The sequence below is a fragment of the Chanos chanos genome, chromosome 4, assembly GCF_902362185.1.
Source record: "Chanos chanos chromosome 4, fChaCha1.1, whole genome shotgun sequence".
Taxonomy (NCBI): domain Eukaryota; kingdom Metazoa; phylum Chordata; class Actinopteri; order Gonorynchiformes; family Chanidae; genus Chanos; species Chanos chanos.
Window position 1 is genome coordinate 30879940 of NC_044498.1, and position 20289 is coordinate 30900228.

At 42.4% G+C, this 20289-nt stretch overlaps 1 protein-coding gene across 1 annotated transcript; it reads right to left on the reverse strand.

The window, feature by feature from the left end:
- Positions 1-1115: 1115 nt before the first annotated feature.
- Positions 1116-15754, reverse strand: sgpp1b (sphingosine-1-phosphate phosphatase 1b). The gene is made up of 3 exons (XM_030771469.1): positions 14630-15754; positions 6024-6113; positions 1116-1973 (listed from the first exon to the last, which is right to left on the reverse strand). Exons 1-3 carry the CDS (start codon positions 15512-15514, stop codon positions 1422-1424), a joined length of 1527 nt encoding a protein of 508 aa, XP_030627329.1. The 5' UTR covers positions 15515-15754; the 3' UTR covers positions 1116-1421.
- Between the last annotated feature and the right edge of the window lie 4535 nt (positions 15755-20289).

Consider the following 20289-nt stretch of genomic DNA (forward strand, 5'->3'; position numbering starts at 1 on the left):
AACAACCTGCGGTCTCTTCACTGGCCAGTACTCTTATCCTTACTGGTGATAGATGGCAAATGGATCCTAAATGCATGTCAGATCCATTTTATACCCCTGCCCTGACACAGGAAGCCATGGATGGCCACAGTCTGATGTACGCCTGGGGGTGGGTTTATTCCACTGTAAAACAGGTGTGACAGTCACATCGCAGTCAATGGCTTTCACTGCGCAAAAAAGCACTTCATTTCTGTGATTTAAACTCAGTGACACAGAACAAGGCAATGGGCTGTTTGATTCAGCTCAGTCACAACAAGGCTCCACTTTCTCACACCTCATTATCTTTTCACGGTAATGTCAGTTCTGTTTATCACCAGACATCAACTGACACAACAAGCCCCTGCTCTTCTCTCTCAGACAGAACTGTGGCCGAAGGTGACAAGACTGCTGAACTCCTCACTCCGTCTGAGGTGTGGGCTTATGTTTTGGACAAATAATTTGGAGGTGGAATTGAAGATGAGAGTCTCCCAACTAAATAAAAAAAAAATCCCAAAAAGCAGCCGTGAAAAGAAGTGACCCCGCCAGATGAACGTGTGGTAAAGCTGATGAACAAGAAGTGACTTAATCATCTGGTCTCAGAGATGGGATGGTGATAAGTAGTTGACTAAGTTTATTTCGCATCAGTGAAACACTACAGTTATATGTGCCCAATTACTCACACTGGCCATCACTGATAGTTATTACAGCCTATAAACATCTATTTATTTAAAACATTTCAACAGTTAAATCATTTTTCTTTCCTTTTAGTCCCCTACCACGTAACATACACAACAAACCCACAGAGAGGGGCTGGTTCTTTCCACTGGCCGTCAACAACTGTTTTCCAAGGGGCTAAGATTAGCATCACCCACAGAGTTATGTTAAGGTGAGGACACACATAACTGCTGAACCTTTGGGAAAAAAACAAAAAAAACAAACAACAAAAAAGAATAAAAGCCTTCTGTTCACAAATTCATTTTTGAGATTGTACCGGGCAGCCCTTTAGAATATGAGAACTGAAAATGAGACTGAAAATGAGAAGTTAATGAACACCTAATGACACAATCATTTAAGACAAACAGGAAAAAAATAAAACATGGATAAAGATGATGTCAGAGTGAGACAAATTATGCATCTCTGAAAACTTTTTAAGATTATTCTAAACAGCCAAATCTCTGGTTTACAGTGCCACACATAAACAAAGCACAAGAAATAAGTTCAATAGCGGAAAAGTACTATTTAAGAAATACTCTGAATGTTAGCAGCGTTGTGCTAAGTGACCGTTATCTCCCTCCTGTCGGACCAAGCCGTCCAAAACCATCCAAAGGAGTGATATCACAGGGGCCACTTCAGAACCAGAACCTGATCCAATACAGCGCTCCACAGGTTTTTGTCCCATCCAATCAGGACAGGCCCACGCAGCTGAAGAGAATAGGCACGAGGAAGAGGGCGTTGAACCCCACCGTACCGTAGACGATGTATCGGTAGGGCAATTCCACCTCCATGTGCTGGCGGGCCTTCCGCACGTCATCCGACGGGATGTCGAACAGACGGCACACCAGCGGGATGGTCAGTGCCTTCATCAGCGCCCGTGTGGCCAGCAGCACCAAAACACCCAGGCCGAAACGCAGCAGGGCCACGCCCAACAGGGCGGCGCTGAGGGGCGGGGGCCGGAGAGGCAGCAGGGAGGCGGGCGGGTCTGGGATGAGGCCCAATCGGTGGTTGAGGTGGGAGGCTAAGGCTACGCCCGCACCGGTGCCAAGGATCTGGGCAGTGTCACCGCGTGACGTGCTCCAGGTGTCCAACGTGAAGGAGAAGAGGCCCATGGCCACATGCAGGGAGACAATGAGGAGAGGAGCATAGGGGTATGACAGGTTAAAATTGTCAATCGGGTCCAAAGCTGGGCCAAACACCAACAGGATCAGGATGCTGTAGAGGAAGCCAGCAATGATATCCTGAGAGAGATAAACACAAAGAAAATAAAAGACAATTCTGTGATGACAATTTGTATTGTTGCTTTTGATGTTCAGGAGTACATACACATGGATGTGCGCCTACAGACACAAACAAATACACATACATACACTACACACACACTCAAATACACACACACTACAAATCACACAAGCTACACATACACCCTATACACATATAAAGACACACACTGCACGCACCAAAAACTACACACACTGCAAAACACACACACACAGGAGAAAATAAATGCAGAGTCATACATGGGCACACACACCGTGAATACACAAGAACATTTGGTAGAAGAGCAAGTTTAAGGCTGAATAAACAAATAAGTACACACACACACACACACACATACACACACACACATATATATATGTGTGTGTGCATGTGTATATATATATATATATATATATATATATATATATATATATACACACACACACACACACACGCACACACACACACACACACACACACGTATATATACACAAATATTTATGTGTGTGTGTGTGTGTGTTTATATATATACACACATATATTTAAATGAGACTTCAGTGGACAGCAGATGACAAACTTGTTACACTGACAATGAATTTTTAATGCACTCTTTATAATTCAGTTGTTTCCCTTCACACAAAACCCCCACATACACCCATAGGAAAGTGACAGCGATTCACTGACAGTATCACACAATTAAAAATAAAAGAGTAAGTCTGCCACAGACACCACAGGACACTCAGCATGCCTCACACACACACACACACACACACACACACACACACACACAACAACAAATGATTACGTGCAGTCATATCCTCCTGTGTTTACGTGTGCGTGTGATATAATGCATCAGATAGCCAAGTTTTTACCCTAACAATACAATCGGTGTCATGGTAGAACACCTCTTTATGGATCACTGACATTGGCCAGACAACAGTTGAATGCAAAATCTCATCCACATTTACACACACGCACACACACACACACACACACACACACACTCACACGCACACAGAGAGAGGTCAACTCTGTATCTATAACTTATTAACCATTGTTGTACAGGTACAGGCAGGGTTACAGTCATATGAGAAAGAAAAAAAACACCTCATGAGAATGCTGTAATAAACGATAGTGCTTATGGGTGACTTTTAAGTGAACTATCAGTTAGTTCAATTTGCTTTCCATTTCAATTCACTGCCATCTGAATATCAGAGAGCAAGATAAAGAGTAAATGAAAAGAGGGATCAGATGCAGAGGAAAGAGAATGAGAGAGTGAAGACTGGCTGATATCAGCATGCAGTGTCTGTGTGAGGGTTATGTCATAACTCCTGCAGTTCTGCACTGTACCGCCACTCTACACGTCACAGTCCCACAGTCCGGTGCCAATACATGTTTGCCCGGGCAGAAGCCAGGACCGGACTCCACAGTTTTAACGGCTTTGGATCGGACTTGAAGTCCTTCCTGCCGTCAACAGCCTGCAGGGCTTACCTGCGGAGTGTCCATCAGACATGTGGGAAAGTCTGTTTCACTCTATCATATCTGTATACGAGAGCTATAAACACAAACACACACACACACACACACCATCTGCCTAATGAAACATCAATGGCATTATCTCAGCTTAACCTCAGGTAAATCTAAGACAAGCACAATCAGGAGAGAAAAACACACAGTCAGCACGACTAACTCATCCAAGTGTGTTTCCACATTTCTGCAGATCACGTGTCCTGACACACCATTCAGGTCATTAACACACTGAGGTAAAACACCAGTACTGCTATGGCCTGCTGCACTAACACGACTTATCAGCTCTGTTCTCCAGAAACTCCAGTCACTCTCACATAAAGAGACCTCTTACACGAGCCTGGTCCTTTACACACAGTACACCTGCACTACACTGGTACTGCTCTTGTCCCAGTAGACCTTAGTGTGGTACAGTACTACTCACCTGTGTGATTTGCTCTGTGGGGAGATTATAAATGTATTTGTTATGAGTTAAAAGAGACAGGGCTGAGCTGAACTCTGCTGAAAAAAAGAAAAAGGTGGCACATTAACCTATTACTGCTTTTCACCAAAAAAAAAAAAAAAAAGACAGAGAGAGAGAAAATCAGAATGCCACAAACAACTTTCCTCTGATTGCTTTAAATCCTTTAACATTGCTCTTGTTTACAAAACAGATCAAGCATTCTCCAAAAATGTCATGTTTTCACATTTGATCTGAGCAAACGGTACAATTAACCCAAAGCTTCATCAGAGGCATAAGTCCAGTCAGCACAAAGTCCATGTGCCATAATCTACTAGCACTCCAGAGCCATTGGGCTATGTAACAAAGCACATGCATTTGATCACAGTTTATGGAATAGTAAAAGAAAACAGTAATACATTAAGACTGATTTACACATGGGCATGAAGTAGCCTGGCCAACCTTCACAACAGTTTAACAAAGTATGGATATCTTTTATTGGTCTAATTGCTCTTACTGGCTTTATTTTTAGGAAATGCTAAAAATGCCTATAATTCTTAAACTACAAATGTCATGTCTGCTGTTTTACAGCACAGACAGATTCAAATGAAATCACATTAAAATGCGAACCAACCCCAATGCTTAACTGAATAAAAGTCAGACTTGTACACCTCAGATACACAAACATCTGACATCTTGACTTTGAGACAGTGTTTCAGGTCCTTTGTGAGGAATATTTCTGGAGTGCTATTATCTCAGTGAGAGAAGTGGGCTCAGCATATTCTCCTCTTTACTCTTTTTTCCCTCACTAGGCTTGTTGGCTAATTTCTCACATTTTCCCTTTTTTTTCCCCAACACATTACAGCCAGAGTAAGTCAGAGCAAATTTGTTGCAGTCAAAGCAATGCAATGCAAACCACCACACAGTTTTGCAAAACTAAACACGCTGGTTTATTTTCTATTATGAATTTATAACATTTGTGATGTGAGGGGATGGGACACACACCATCAGTCTAAAAGCAAGGTTTCCAGAGATGATTTTCTGCAGGTTTGAAAGGTTTAGCCATGATGTGTGTAAACCCTCTGGGCTTCTAACAGAACAGCCGTCTGCTGCACCATCCAAGATGTCAATGTTCTAATAACAACTCATTAACAAACACTAACACTGGTAAAACACTGCCTATGTTCACAAAACTATTAAGGTTAGACAAACAGAACAGAGAGAGAGAGAGAGAGAGAGAGAGAGAGAGAGAGAGAGAGAGAGAGAGAGAGAGAGAGAGTTTCCAGGGAAGACGTTTTAGGATATCTATAGCGGACATCTTAAATCCATTAAATCTTAAGAAACCTACAGTGAGGAGGCTTAAACAGAGTGCCACACAGCTTAAGAAAAGGACAGAGAGAGAGAGAGAGAGAGAGAGAGAGAGAGAGACTCAGAGGGAATCTGCAGAACTCTGAGATCTGAGGAACAGTGAATTATCCATCCAAAGACTTATGCCTCTAACTCACTCATGACAGCCAAGCCACGTATGAGCAGAGCAATGCAGAGGCTAAAAGCCAATTCGAACCCCACCCTGTTAAATTTCACTTTATGGATCACTCTAACGATGAGGATGCATGTCTCAGAAGAAGTCTAAAGTATGGCGGCATTTTGAACTTTTGAAAGACAACCCTTAAGTTAAATGCAAATTCTGTATGCAAAAATTCGCTTATCATTCAACAACATTGAACATGGCAAACCACTTGAAACGGGTAAGTTGCATATAGGCGGCCATTCTGCAATTATCCAGGCAGATTTACTGTACATATAATGCAGGCAATAAGCCCTAGACCACTGCACCTCTTTTGTCAAACCATCAAATCCACTGTTTGACTCAGAGAGACTGAGAATCTTCATTCTACTGTTTAACTCTGTGACAGTGGGAGAGAAAATCTGCATCTCTGGCATTTTGCTGTAGACAATATTTGCATATACTGAATACTTATGAATAAAAAAATCAGAAATGTGAGAATTGTGCGTTCAGTGCCTGGGTGGTGTGTGTGTGTGTGTGCATGCTTAACATACTTACCAGAATAGAATGCATGCCCATGTAAATTCGGCTCAAACACACCAACACACACCAGCTCAGGGCCAGCAGCAGACCCAGTATGAAAGGGTACTGTAAAGAAACACAAACACACACACACACAATATGGAAGTTAGTTAGTTTGTACTCTGACACACGGACACTGTATGCAAAAGAGAGGGAAGAGAGAGAGACAGGCAGAGTAAAAGAGAGTAAGAGAGAGAGAGAGATGAGATTAGCACATGAATGATGCCCAAGCCTTTTATACTCTCTCTTGCTCTGTCCAACATTCTCTCTGTGTGAATGGATTATCTAGAGAGCTCGGATTGCCACTCAGATTCTGTTTAACCTCTTTCCTGCTCCATCCTCCCCCACTCTCTTTCTCTTTCTTCCTCCACCCTACACTTACATTTCCTCCTTCACTCTCTCACAGCTGCTTTCACTTCCCCCAGAAGCCCACTACACTGAAGATGCCATAAGGTGTGTTCCATTTGAAATGGTGAGTCGGAATTTCCAAGTTCCCGGGCGGGAAATTTCAAATGGAAGGCTCCCTGAAGTCGGATTTCCGACTTGGAAGGTCAGGCGAACTTCACCAACCCCGATCTCAAAAATGGCTAACCTGGCTAGGACTTGTTGTACTGGAACGCGGTCAACTCAGGTGTGGCGTCATTCCTAGCTCCGACTCCAGACTTCCGAGGTAAACGCAACACAACATTATACCCCCTCAAATACCCACCAAAATTCATATTCACTCTCTCACATCATCTCACTCAACTTATGAGCAGTGAGGCAACTGAACACTTATGCACAATACACACACAAACACACAGGCTGTGTCCGTAGGCTCACAATACTCTTGTAGGCACAAACTCTTAACATACTTTTATGAGAGTTGTGACTGAAGAATGTGAACATGTGTGTGTGTGTGTGGGTCTCTTATATGAGTTCATACACATGCCCAGACCTCTGGGGAGGTTAATAAAAGCTCATAACCCACTCATCACATAACCACCGCCATTACTCATAGCTATCCCCATAACAACCAAACAAGGCCAAACCACACACTACAGAGCCAGTAAGAGGCTCATCCTCCAATCAGAACACATTACAGAGCCAGTAAGAGGCTAATCCTCCAATCAGAACACACCGCAGAGCCAGTAACCGGCTCATCCTCCAATTAGAACACAATACAGACCCAGCAACAGGCTAATCATCCAATCGGAACACACTGCAGAGCCAGTAACAGGCTCATCCTCCAATCAGAACACATAAAAAAGTCAGTAACAGGCTCATCCTCCAATAAGAACACATACAAAAGCCAGTAAAAGGCTCATCCTCGATTAAGAACACACCACAGAGCCAGTAATCAGAACACACTACAGACCATATAAACACACAGACAAGTACTGACAATTAGAGCTCGACCGATACAGGATTTTTCAGACCAATACCAATTTCGATATTTGATGATTTAAAAATCCAATAATGATATATCGGCTATATATATATATAATAAACTTGTTTTATTGTCATAAGTAGCATTTTGAACAAAAGTACAACAAAATGTATTAAAGATTTGATAAATAACCGCAGTAAACTGATGCAGTGAGCTAGAGTAAAAGCTGCTGCTGAATGCAATATTTGGGATTTCACACTACACATTTGAAAGAGAAAGTAGTTAACTTTGTTTGGCTACCAAGCCATGTTAGATACTTGTCCAGCTCACATTTATTTACGTGTCCCCTCTGGTTTAATAATTTCCAACGCACTGACTGTACCTACAGACATGCGAGTCGCAGATATATTTACCATTTCTTAATTTAGGCAGGATAAGTTAAACCCTACAGTGTAATCGCTCATTGAAGTTAGTGGTCTTCCACTCACAACATGATAAACGTGACATTAGCTTGCTTTGTCGGTAACCTAACTTAGCAATGGACAGCACTCTAAGCTGCTGTAGGCGATGTTGGCAGAGACAATTTTCAGAAGAGGGAGAAATGATGGGACCGTTGTTTGTTTACTGGCTAGAACTACCACGCTGTTTCATAAATAAAATTACAATCAAGTTTGTCAACAGCTTAGTCTACACCACTCAACTACCATAACATTAAACACAATTTTGATGTTTGACTAACTGTACCTGCTTTCACTTTACTGCAGCAAAACCAGGCATGGCTGACGTGAATGTCATAACAAGGTTGAAGGATCCATTTTCCGTCTCTTTTTTAATTGTCATTTATTAGCCGCAGATACCGATTTATCTGCAATTAGCTCATGTCAGCCGATAATATCGGCATGCCGACTTATGCGTCGGGCTCTACTGACAATACATTCACTTGCACGGCGCTGGGATGTAAATGCATTTTTTTCACTATGCATCTCAACCCCAGCCCCAGAGTCTCCAATAACAGGTCATTTTAGCTCATGCTTAGCTCCAGCACATTTAGCTCATGAGGCCAACTCAATAAACACCATCGAAATTGTATCAGGTGTGATCATTCTGGGACAGAGCAAAAATTGTGCTGTAATGTGCTATGTGTCACCAGGACTTGAGCTGAAAAGCACTGTACTAGGGCACTGTTTAATAAGAAACTACCTGACATGACACTTCTGCTCCAGCGTGGCATCACCACACCTGATTTAACAGGTGCACTGATTACAAACTACTGATCCAGTCTTTCCACTGAACCACAGCAGGCTCCTCGGATGGCTGTATTACTGGCTGTATTACTGTTCTGGGGTATCCAGGATATGAAGTGGAGAAACAGAGCTGTTCATATCTGCTACCTTACTCTGACAGAGTGAGTAACACTGAGTAGTTCCATCTCTTCGGTCCAGATCTACAGCACCTGGATGTAATTTTCTCCTGCCCCTCGGGACCTGTGTTAAGTGGAAAAGTATGTCCGCTCCTGGCTAAAGCAAAGGCCTGTGAATCTCCACATGAGAAGGCCTCTGCCTAGCCCTGCCACAGAGAGATGGGATCCAGGCCTGAGTAAAAAATGTGGGGTTTTTGACACAAACGTAAGCAATGTGTGCTGTTTTTCTGTGCAGGGCCAGAGCAATTTGGATCTGCTGCTAAGTTTGGATCAGATTTTAGATCGGATCCAAGGAGGAAAATGTAAACAGGATCTTTGTCTATTCCGTTGGTTGAAAATGTTATTCAGATGGAGTTATTATAACATTACAGTAGCTCTATGCAAGCTCAGACTTACAGCCAGACAAAGTTTCTGAAGGGGTTTCACGTTGTGTTCAGCTAAAAGGCTGAAAGAATGGAAGACAGAGAGAGACTTGACTTAAACACCACATCAGCAGACAGGCTAAGGTTTCACGAAAACACCTGCAGAAACTTGTTTGTTTACAGATGTTAAAGCTAATTATTAGTGGAAGTAATAGATATCAACTTCAAAGTCAATTGTTGCTTTCCAAGGTATATTCTATTGAAATGCTGACAGACAGCTTAGAAAATCTCCCAAGTAACAGAAAGACCAGACCCTACATTCCTCTAACATCCCAGACAAGACTTTAGTATTTAGGTGTGTCTGTTAGTGCATCTCAGATCTCACCATGTGAAAACACAGATTTCACCATAACCTTGCAGCAACACACACACACCCACACACACACACACACACACACACACGCCTACACTACTGGAGTCCCTCTCTCTGTCTCTCACTCTCACACACACTCCCAAACAGGCCAAGTCACACCTAGGCCTATATGCACACTCCCCCAGCAGATAGAATCACACAAATACATAGATGTACCCACACACACACATCCAATGGGTTTGGTCTCACATTCACTTCGGATACAGCTAGACATCACATATGTTCTAAATGAATGCCAAACCAAAGAGAGTTAAAAAGAAAAACAATCAAGATCCACACATTTTTGGGCTATGCCAGGTTCAGGCGACCACACCTAATGCCCTTCGTCCACATGACAGGGGCCTGGACCACATGACAGGCTTGGGGAACACACTGAATGCCTTTTATGGAGGAAAACACATCTCTCCACTCTCTCTCTCTATGAGGCTCTTATGGATACCACAGCCAGCTACACACTGAGTGATGTGTGAGTTTGATTACAGAGCACAAATGTGTGTGTGTGTGTGTGTGTGTGTGTGTGTGTGTGTGTGTGTGTGTGTGTGTGTGTGTGTGTGTGTGAAGGTGTTAGCCTCAGTACTATGATGTGTGATACCGAGGCTGTGTATAAATATACAGGCTGAACAGTGGTGAGAGACAAGCAGCGCTGTTTACAGCTGTCTAACTCCACCTCTACTTCACTGTCACACACACACAAATGTACACACACACACACACAGATCACAGTCCATGACAAACTGAACACTGCTTATAACATACTCTCTCCACTGGTCCCAGGATGACAACAATGCTTTAATGATATTTAAAATCTAAATCCTGTGAGTATCATCCAAACCAGTACTGCTTACAGAGGTGAATATGTATGGGGGCATGTTCCCTGATGAACAAACACTTGACAAAGGTCAAGGTGAGCATAGGTGAGCCTTTATTCTTCTCTGTGTAGAAGAATAAAGGCTCTATACGAAAACTATACGTTTACAGCCACAAAGAAAAACAGTTTTCTCCACACATCCACTCTGTGCATCTGAATCTATGCTTTATAGATCTGCACCACTGGTTTAACATTTTTAATGGAATGTTATGAATATACTTATGAATATGTATGACCGCTCCCACAGGAGACGCCCACTTCACAAGACACTCATCCAGGTCCCTCTATGAAATGTTGGCTCAGTGTAAAAATCTTAGTTCAATCTTGTTTTCAACCAGTCTGTGCTGCATGATGCATAGGCCTTGTTTGAAACCTTGGCATTTCATCCTTGTGAAGGTAAGAACATTACAGACTTAATCTCATTTTTGTCCTTGCCTGCACTGCAAAAGAAAAGCAACTTCCTCTCCCTTCTGCCTTATATGGTCACAGAACCCTCTCTCCTCAGAGCAGCAGGACAAAGTTTTTCTACACTTCATTCTCAGTTCCTGTTAACTATGGCACAGCCTGTCACGTGACCAGATAAAAGCCAGACCACACAGACAGATGAAAACCACAGATGAAATTCAGTGGAGCTGCAATTTATGCAGAAATTAATAGGGTAGCAGTGCTGCATAACAACCAAATACATTTATAAATTCCCAATTTCAGAAAATATTGTAACAGTATATGTACACTCTGATGATAACAATCTAATTTTTAAAATATTTGATAGCAAGTCTTATCTCATGCTTTCTGGGCTAATGACACGTACACACAAAACACACACAACAATTACCCATTGCGTGCGTGCGCTGATCAGTTTTGGCCATCTCCATAATCAACGAAAAAATTCAAAACAGCGCATGTTTTTGGTCTCAGATCACTATGAATATGTGTCAGTACCACGTACTGAATTCCTAATGGTACTGGGCAAGTCAATACAGAGATATTTACGGAAGACTTCAGAGAAGCCTTGACGTGAACCGAAACACCCGACACCCATAAAAATGTCCATTTGAATTTTTAAGGATTGCTTGTGCTGTGTTTCACGATGTTTACGGTTTCTCGGTCGTTCTCCTGAGCACGCCCATGAGCTTGAAAACACCGAAACTGTAGAGTCAGCAAAAACACTTCGCTTGGACTTGCTCATGTGAGATTTTTAGGTTGAACAAACCCCATTTCGGAAGTTTGTTTTGTTGCTTTGTTCACTGGGATAAATAAAAACAACTCACAATAGGCAATGAAATAATGCGTCGCATGCAATTTGGCGTAAGCTTGTCGTCAACTCATAACTTGTACATTTGGGTTGCATACGCGCCATGTAAACTGTTGTCATGGCTGTTGCAGGCTCCACATTCGGTAACGATATAAACGTAATTTATTCTCTGTATAGTCTCATTTTAACTGTTATAATGAGAAATAATCTCTCATGTGAAGTTCAGTGAGTATCAGCAGTTTGGGGCGCGCATCCAGGGACCACGATCACGGAGGGCATGCTGTACTAAGTTTTCCACTCTCAGGATTAGCTTCACACCCGACGGCTAAGACAGTTACCTGCCGCTCAATATTACAAGCTCAGGGCGTTCCCGACCGGAGAACGCAAAACAGCCTTGTTCAAACAAACACATGTTCGTTGGTGCATGCTAAACTAATAGGGCCTTGAAAACGGCCTATGCCATTTCAAAAGGGCGTATCCACACCGATCCTGAATAAATCAGCGTTAATATGACTTCACGTGGACGCGTGCCAGGTAAAGATGAAAAAGTCCAGGCTGCATGTTGGAGTCACAGAGCATCTGCTCGCTCACACATCTCCTTTATCAGTATCTGAGTTTAAAATGTGGTCAGACACACCCATCCATAAGGTGTTCTTTCAGATGTTCACTAGCAGTTCTCCTGATTGCTTGATATTATGGCAAAACAGAGCACTGCAGTTCTAATGAGGTCTTAACATGTTGTGGATGCAAAACACACACCAGTGACTCAGAGATCTGACACAGCAACCTACTGCAAACTGAAAAACAACAGCCCACATTCACAATCTGAATGCTTGTTATGAATGTTATATTTGAATGTCATTTCTGGGACTGCTCTACACAGCACAGGAAAACAGATATAGATAGCGTGAAATAGATTTCTATCCTACAAACTACATGACCAGAGAGCTCAGAGTCACACTGCAGTCCTCACCTTAAAGGGAAGTCAAGACACAAATATCTAGTGCTGTATTACTGATGGTCCCCTCCTCTGCCTTATCCATACCGTAATTACCAGTATGGGGCCCTTAAGATGTCAAAGCCATTATTTGGAAGTGGAGTGTCCTTTCTGAAATGATTATTTATTTATTTTTCTACTTCTCAGCTGTTTTCTATCTCCTCTCTGTATCCTCCAATACCTGTTTCATATAAAACATTACCTAAAAGACAAAAAGTCATTGTTTTATTTATCTCAAACAATGTAACTTAGAAACTGACACGTGCAGAGAAACTCTGGGGAAACGTGTGTGCAGGCCAGAGGAGCGACTGTAGCTTTGTCAGGTGCATACAGTCACCCCTTCCCTCAATTTTTATTACTATGATATGGCTGCAAAGGACCCCTATTAAATGGAACTAAAAGGGACATGGGATGAATTATAGGTGGGAAAAATAAAATAAAATAAAATATAAAATTCCAGAATTCTCTATGAAAATGTATACTGAATGTATATTTGAATTTCCACTTCAGGGAAAAAAGAATCTGAGAGGCCATAATGATATGAGTCCTTAGACTATCTATGGCACCTGTTATCACAGCTTAATAGCATTATTATACCAGCACTCAGACAGACTGAGAGAGAGAGAGAGAGACAGACCGGAGAGAAAGACAGAAAGCATCAGACTTGCTAGTCTAATCTCTCTCTTCTTGCTAATGGGGCAGTAATACTGAGCCCACACCAGTAGCATACCCATATTCACTAAAGCAGTAACACTGTCTTAAAACAAAGACTGCACTGTCTGGGACACGAAGCCTAATTTCTCACTGGGTTTTTTCCTGATAAAGGAACCGCTTTTCACTATGAAAAGATCCGTCCAGTTTATGCTTTTCAGTGGTTTCAGGGAGTTTGTCTGAGGGGAGATCATTGTTACTGGACAAATTCTGGGCTCTTACTAGTAATAAGATATAAGAAAATAGGAGGCAGCAGAAATCCAACTAATGATATCCACTGAGTGATGCAGATGTCTCCGAAAGGAGGGGGGGCAAGCCTAAAACAAAAGTGACACGGTGAGGTACCATATGAGCACAAACCAGAGAGCTTACAGATTTCAGTAAATGGGAAAAAAAACAGAAGGACAGGTATGGGGAAAAAACAATGGAATCTCGTAAATTGCAGCAAAGTTCATTCTCATGCTTGCCCTCCTAACAGCACAGTAAATCAGATTGTGAGAACCAGCAGCAGTGAATCCCTCCACAAACCCTTGGTCTGCCGCAGCAGAGACCAAACGTCATCCTGCAAATGACCTTTGAAACGGTCTAGAGGCGCGTGTTACTAAAATGTAGCTTATTCAGGCCCTTAACGCCTTGTATCGCTGTAGATGTGCGTGCGCATAAATTTGGACACAGTCCAGTTCACGGAGGTCACGCTGTGGAACAATGAACGCTATTGAGAATCCACTGACCGCTGCAGACCCGCTTGTAGAGTCCACGCAGAGAAGGTCGCTCTTTTTTTTATTTTAACGTTCCACCCTTTTTAGAACATTTCCAGTCACTAATAAAAGTAAAAACTAAAGGGTTTAGACACGGGCTTGTTATCGCGCTGTTATCATGCAGAGATAAGCAGCAGACAGGTGCTACTACAGTGTGACTTGGTCAGCTATTTCCACACCATTTATCGGGCCTTTCATTTCTTAATGGACTCTTGCACAAACATCAATAAACCAGACACTAAGCTGCATCTAATATTTTCTGCACGGTAAGATTAAAGCAAAAAATCTGTGTTATTTTAGAGCCACGTACATTTCTCCTGGACGCGTTTATTTAAGAAATAAAATGCCTATTTCACTCTTCTCGGCTTCGGAAAACTGGCCTTTAACTTAGTTCGACAGAGTTTCTTACCTCCCAGCGACCGCAGGTAAGCATGAGGAGGGAGAAAGGTATTGCTGTGCCGGACATGGCGTGTGTGGAGGGCATGCTGTACTCCGAGTTGTAGAACATCTCCACTTTGACCACGGGAGGTGAGGCAGGCCTGGACCAGCGGATCACGTCTTTAGTGCACTGCCCGAGGTACATGACCCAAACCCAGACCACGATCAAGCGCCGACTGACATACGCGTCCACGTTCCAGATAAAGAACGGGAAAAAGGTGATGTAAAAGAGTTCATTTCCCAACTCGGTTCCCACCGTAAACAAGTAGTATAAAAACTTGTTTTCGATTAAAAACTCTTGCCCAGCATCTCCGGTGAGGGAGTTCTTACGCAAAGGCTTCACCGTGCTCACACTTACATTCGCGTCCTCGTTGACCTGTACCTTATTAGTAAAACTGCCCAGTACAGAATGGTTACTTTGGTGGTTTTCTGATGAGGTTTGTGGTGACTGTCCGTAGTCGCTAACTCCAGCGAAGAGACGACTGCTCGCACAACTCTGGCCTTTTTCTGTATCACCCGCAGCCGGACTTTTCGCTACCCCGTTCAACGGCCCATTCTTACAAACGTCCCATTTCAAGCTACCTCCGGCGGAGGTGCCTCTTCGATGCCGGACGTCCTCAGTTTTCTCCGTCTTTTCCTCTCCGTATGCCGTACCGTTGTCACTCTCTACCTGGCGGTAATGGTTAGTGCAAGCTCCATTACTGAGCAACCGTGCCGACTCCAGTTCATTTGGGACGGCAGGGTTCCGCGAGAAAGTCCCCCGCACCCCACAAAACTTCTGAAATCGCGCTACGTGGTGCGGATCCTGTAGATACTGACATAATTGGACCAAACTCGTTTTCAGATCGCTTGCCATTTAAGCCACTAACGGTACAAAAGTGCACACTAACTCACCGAATAACTGCTGAACAGTTTGCTTACTAGCTTTTTCTGCTAGCCGCACTTCAACAAGGGCTTTAGCATGGCAGAGAGCAGCCAGTTCCGTTAGTGAGGAAGTTTCCCATGTGAATAAAACAATGTCAGACAGAAACGTTCCACTTTTCAGTCAAAATCTATATTTCTGACTATTTAATGTGGAGCTGAGAATAAAAGTAGAACTGAGGAGTACACTGCCCACAACTCCTGAATATTCCGCGCTGTGTCTGGGGTATCCGGTCACTGACACTTTCATGAAGTAGCGGTGACGTACACGTATGGGTGACGCACTGGACACCCGCCATAAATTAAACGTTAGTGCGCCTGTGCACTGTTATTTTTTTCCTTGCGAAAAAGGCAATTGAACTGATATTTACTGAGCGACTGCGAGACTGGAGTAAAACATTAACATGTTTTATTTGATTGCAGTCACTGAAAAATATACAGATACCAGATGTTACGTTTAAAGTGGTAAAATAGACTAATTTCAGTTTTTAGAACATCAACGACATGTTCTCAAAAAGTAATTTAGTATTTTCTTTATATTTCTTCTATTCAAAAACTGTGTTCAAATGAAGACTCTTTCCGCCCGACGTTCAGCGAATAACATTCGCATATTGATGTAAAAAGCAACAAACATTAGACTATGCACACAAGAAGTAGAGAGACACACCTTTATGAAATAAATACTGAAACCTGGTTCACAAGAACACCGAACATGTTCTGAGAACCTCTACCTTCTCATTACTCATTAAGTCAAAATAAGTGAGCAGAAGACTGCCTTGAAACTGACATGACACACTTTAACAAAATGTTTGGTTCGCTTCAAACTGCGTCAAAATGGAATACGTGCGGCCAAAGGCAAATTCTGATCAAGAATCATTAGTTCCCGTATGTTCTGTGCTAGTGATAAACAGAACAAACTGAGTAGACGTAAGGACCTGCAGCACCCACTTCGTATGCAATCCAACTAGTCTGTACGGCGAATGCACGTGAACGAGCGAATCTTCTTTGAGGGAATCTTTGAAGTGTACCAAGCGCAATTAATCAGTAGTCTAAAAGCTTCGTTGGGCCCAATTCACGAACAGACCCACTTCGCTGATTAGCTGCTACCCCTCCATAAACTATGCAGTCTCTCCATGAAGCGGCCTTACTGTATCAGCAATATGTTCATGGCGACAACTACCTAAAAAAACACTTCAAGCACCCACTGGCCACCTCTCTACAGCGGCTCAGTGATATTGTTGACTATGGTGGCCAGGGACTACAGCATGTGTACTGGACTGACCTGCTGTTTCAGTACAACGTTTTGTTCTCACCCAAATGACCCCTACAACACTGTTAACAGGGTTCCAGTACACCAGTAGAAAAAACTTGGTGACTATTCTGACTGAGACTCGAAACGCCCCCTACTGACCCGAGGAACTGCTGATAACGTCGGCTCACTGACTATGAAGATATGTGACTATGTGCTGACCATGTCGAAACATTGATCTATTGAACACGAAATATAGTATTATTTCTTTTCTCTCTCTCTTTTTTTTTTTTTTACCGGAGATTTCATATGGTTTAAATAGCCTGCTGCAGTATAACACAACTTATATTATGAATTATTGAATTGAAGCTGAGTTATTTTTAATTTTTTATTAAATTTCATGACATTTTGGTTCACTTGTGATGTTTCATTGCCCAGCACATTTATAGTGGAGATAATGTTTAGAAGAATGTGGGGTAAATTTTACAATGAAATACTGTCAGTGTTTTTGCCTACGTTGTAGACGTGTGGTCGCTGCTTTGGAATGCGCACCCTTTAACATCCAAAGCAATGTGGAACGGGCGCGCAAGTGGAACGGATCTGCATTGCTCTCGTATTCTCATGGGGTTCGACATTTATATTGCTTGTGCAGCACTACGTTTGAATAGGCGCGTAGACAGTGTGGTTTATTAGAATTTTATAAGTTTACAGATAGGTAAGCGATAGCCTGCGTTTTGAACACTTTCTGCTGATGAATGTAATAAATGAAGTAGCCGTGATAATAATTTCTGATTGAGGAAACAGACTCACCAAGGGTATTAGCTAGAGGCTATAAATTGTTTACAGAACATTCATTTATTGAATAAATAGTATATTTATATGTTCTTTCAACGGCAAATCCGCGACTGAACTACGGGCGCGGCGCGGAAATTTAGACTCGAGGAAAAAAACCTCCCGTGCACGAGACCTCTACGGAGCTGCAGCTGGTGAGAACACAGATATCGATTTGTGTGGGCCCTGATTTGAACGGCACAAAAGCGGTGCTGAAGCGATGCGTTTTCTGAGGATATGGAAAAAATGAATCGTGGATTCAAAGATACGAATCAGTTTCGTGTACTGAATGAAACAAATACTAAAAAGAATCGTTTTTGTCGACCTCCAAGAAGGCCCAGTGTTGGCTCCGAGCTGATATCCGCGCCTACCGCTCCAAATTTGAACCTTTGTAGCGTTGTCATCCTACACGGCAGATGACACATGAAAATATTCACTGATGAGGTGAGTGGAAACCTCGTTGTAAAAAAACTGAAACTTCCACAAATTTGAAATAGGCATGTTCACAATTTAACAACGACTCTCTTCACAGGCACAGCCATCATAAATGCGTCTCACCGCTCCAGTTATGTTCGTGACGAAAACAATGTGTCGCAAAAAGCCTGCTGAGTAGCCTATATATCAAATTAAAAGTCAATAAAGACTGTTACCATTTTTTGCAATATGGCACTGGATATTGTTACTGGTAAAATTTGTACTGAATGCCATTACTGTCATAGACATTGCTAAGAGTGGCAATTAAAGCTGTATAACGGGTCCTTTATCAGCCTGACACATACTCTGGAGGATCTGAGCATCTTTGGCAGTGCAGTAAGTGTAAGCATCAGAAATGAACATCATTTAAAAATTTGTGGGAACGTCTTGACTTCAATGCCAAGCTTCCCTCACAACAAAACAATATGCCGATTTTACTTTCAAGACGAGCCGTAGGCTGGGCTGTTTTCATCAAAAGATCGATACTGCTTTCAAATCCAATGGATACACCTGTGCAAGTTATTCCTAGAACAAACAAACAAGCAAAAACCTTCTGAAGTTATAGCTGTTTCTACACCTTGATTGGTAAAATTCATCAACAGACAACAGGCTTAGCTTTGGAGCCTTTGACATGGGGAGAACAGATACAGTACTAGAGGCAACGTAGTAGCCCTCTCATAAGTATATGCATTTTATATCGGCATACATCCACTACTGTACATTAAATTTATCTAGTAATTGGTTTATAACTATTAGTGTGCATTAGTATGTTTTCTGCCAAATTTCACAGTTTATAACTATTTTATTTATCACCTTTTCATTATTTTATCGGACAAAAGTTAACTGTCTGGTAAGTGTCTACTAATGGAAACTCAGGTCATGAACAAGTGAATTTTGAGAGAACGCTCAATATTCAGATGTAACAAAACCTTTTACTACTTATGGATGTCGATTTACTGCTTATGGATGTCAGTTTAAAAGACATAGCAGCGAACTCTTCTAGCATTTGAACTCTCCCACAAATGTATTTCCTCATTTATAATTGAAATGATGGTCCATTTACTCTGTGATCCAAGGTCATTACCCGGTGATGCTAAAGAAAACCAGTGTCTTTCCTGTTTCGGAATCAATCATCCAAATTTGAAATTCAATCAGCTTATAAAATTAGGAATCTATGGCAATATTTTTTATATATGTCAACACACAATGAAGCAATTTCACAATCATTCACATTAATAAAACCCTTCTCACACTTTATCTTGCACAACAAAAAAATTCTATGACACTGACACAGTTTTTGAAGTTCTTAAATTGTAGCATACATGCAAGATACATGGCTTAAACATATATTATCCCTGAAAACGCTTTATGCTCTCTTAAGTAAAGTAAGTTCTCTGTAAAAGTTAAAATTGATACAGAAAGGCAGTGAAGCTGGAACAACATAGTCTTTTTTCTTCAAAAAAGGGAAAGAACAGAAGGGCTTAAAAGGCAGACCCTGATTTTGACTGATACTCTGCATGAGAGAAATCTTACCAGTGCTAAACCACAGTTTCCCAGTTTGCCCATTACATCCGGCTACATAAGCACTTAGCAATACAAGTGGCAAAAAGCCATAATCCACTTAACTTAACGCTGCCAGTTTGGCACTAGTGTGAGTTTGTAATTGACGGCGGCCAGTTTCCCTTGGTACATACACAGGTATCTTTCAGAGTCAGTCACCCATTGTCATCCAGCTGGTACACCAGGACTGGTGATCTGCATTTGGGGGGAAGTGCAGGGCAGTTGTCCAGGTCATAGAGGCACGAGGCAGGAGAGTGGTAGGGCACCAGCCTGTAGTGTGGGACCTCCTGGAGGTCAAAGCTCTTAGAACAGCAGTCTGTCATCATCACCTTGAGCCTCTTCCGACCTGAGTAGAGCAGCCGCTGGGCGGCCTCTTCCTCCATCTCTTTCTGCCGCTGGCTGTCTTCATGGTGGATCTTCCTCAGAAGGTTGTTGATGAGGACAGAGCGGTGAAGGTAGGCCTCGGGATCCTCCAGGAACTGCAGCTTCTGCATTGAGAGGCGGAGGATGCAGCTCCGTTCCTCACGAAGAATCAAGTGCTGAGGAGAGACATGGAGACATGGACAGTGGCATGAACAGACCATAGCAGCTTAACA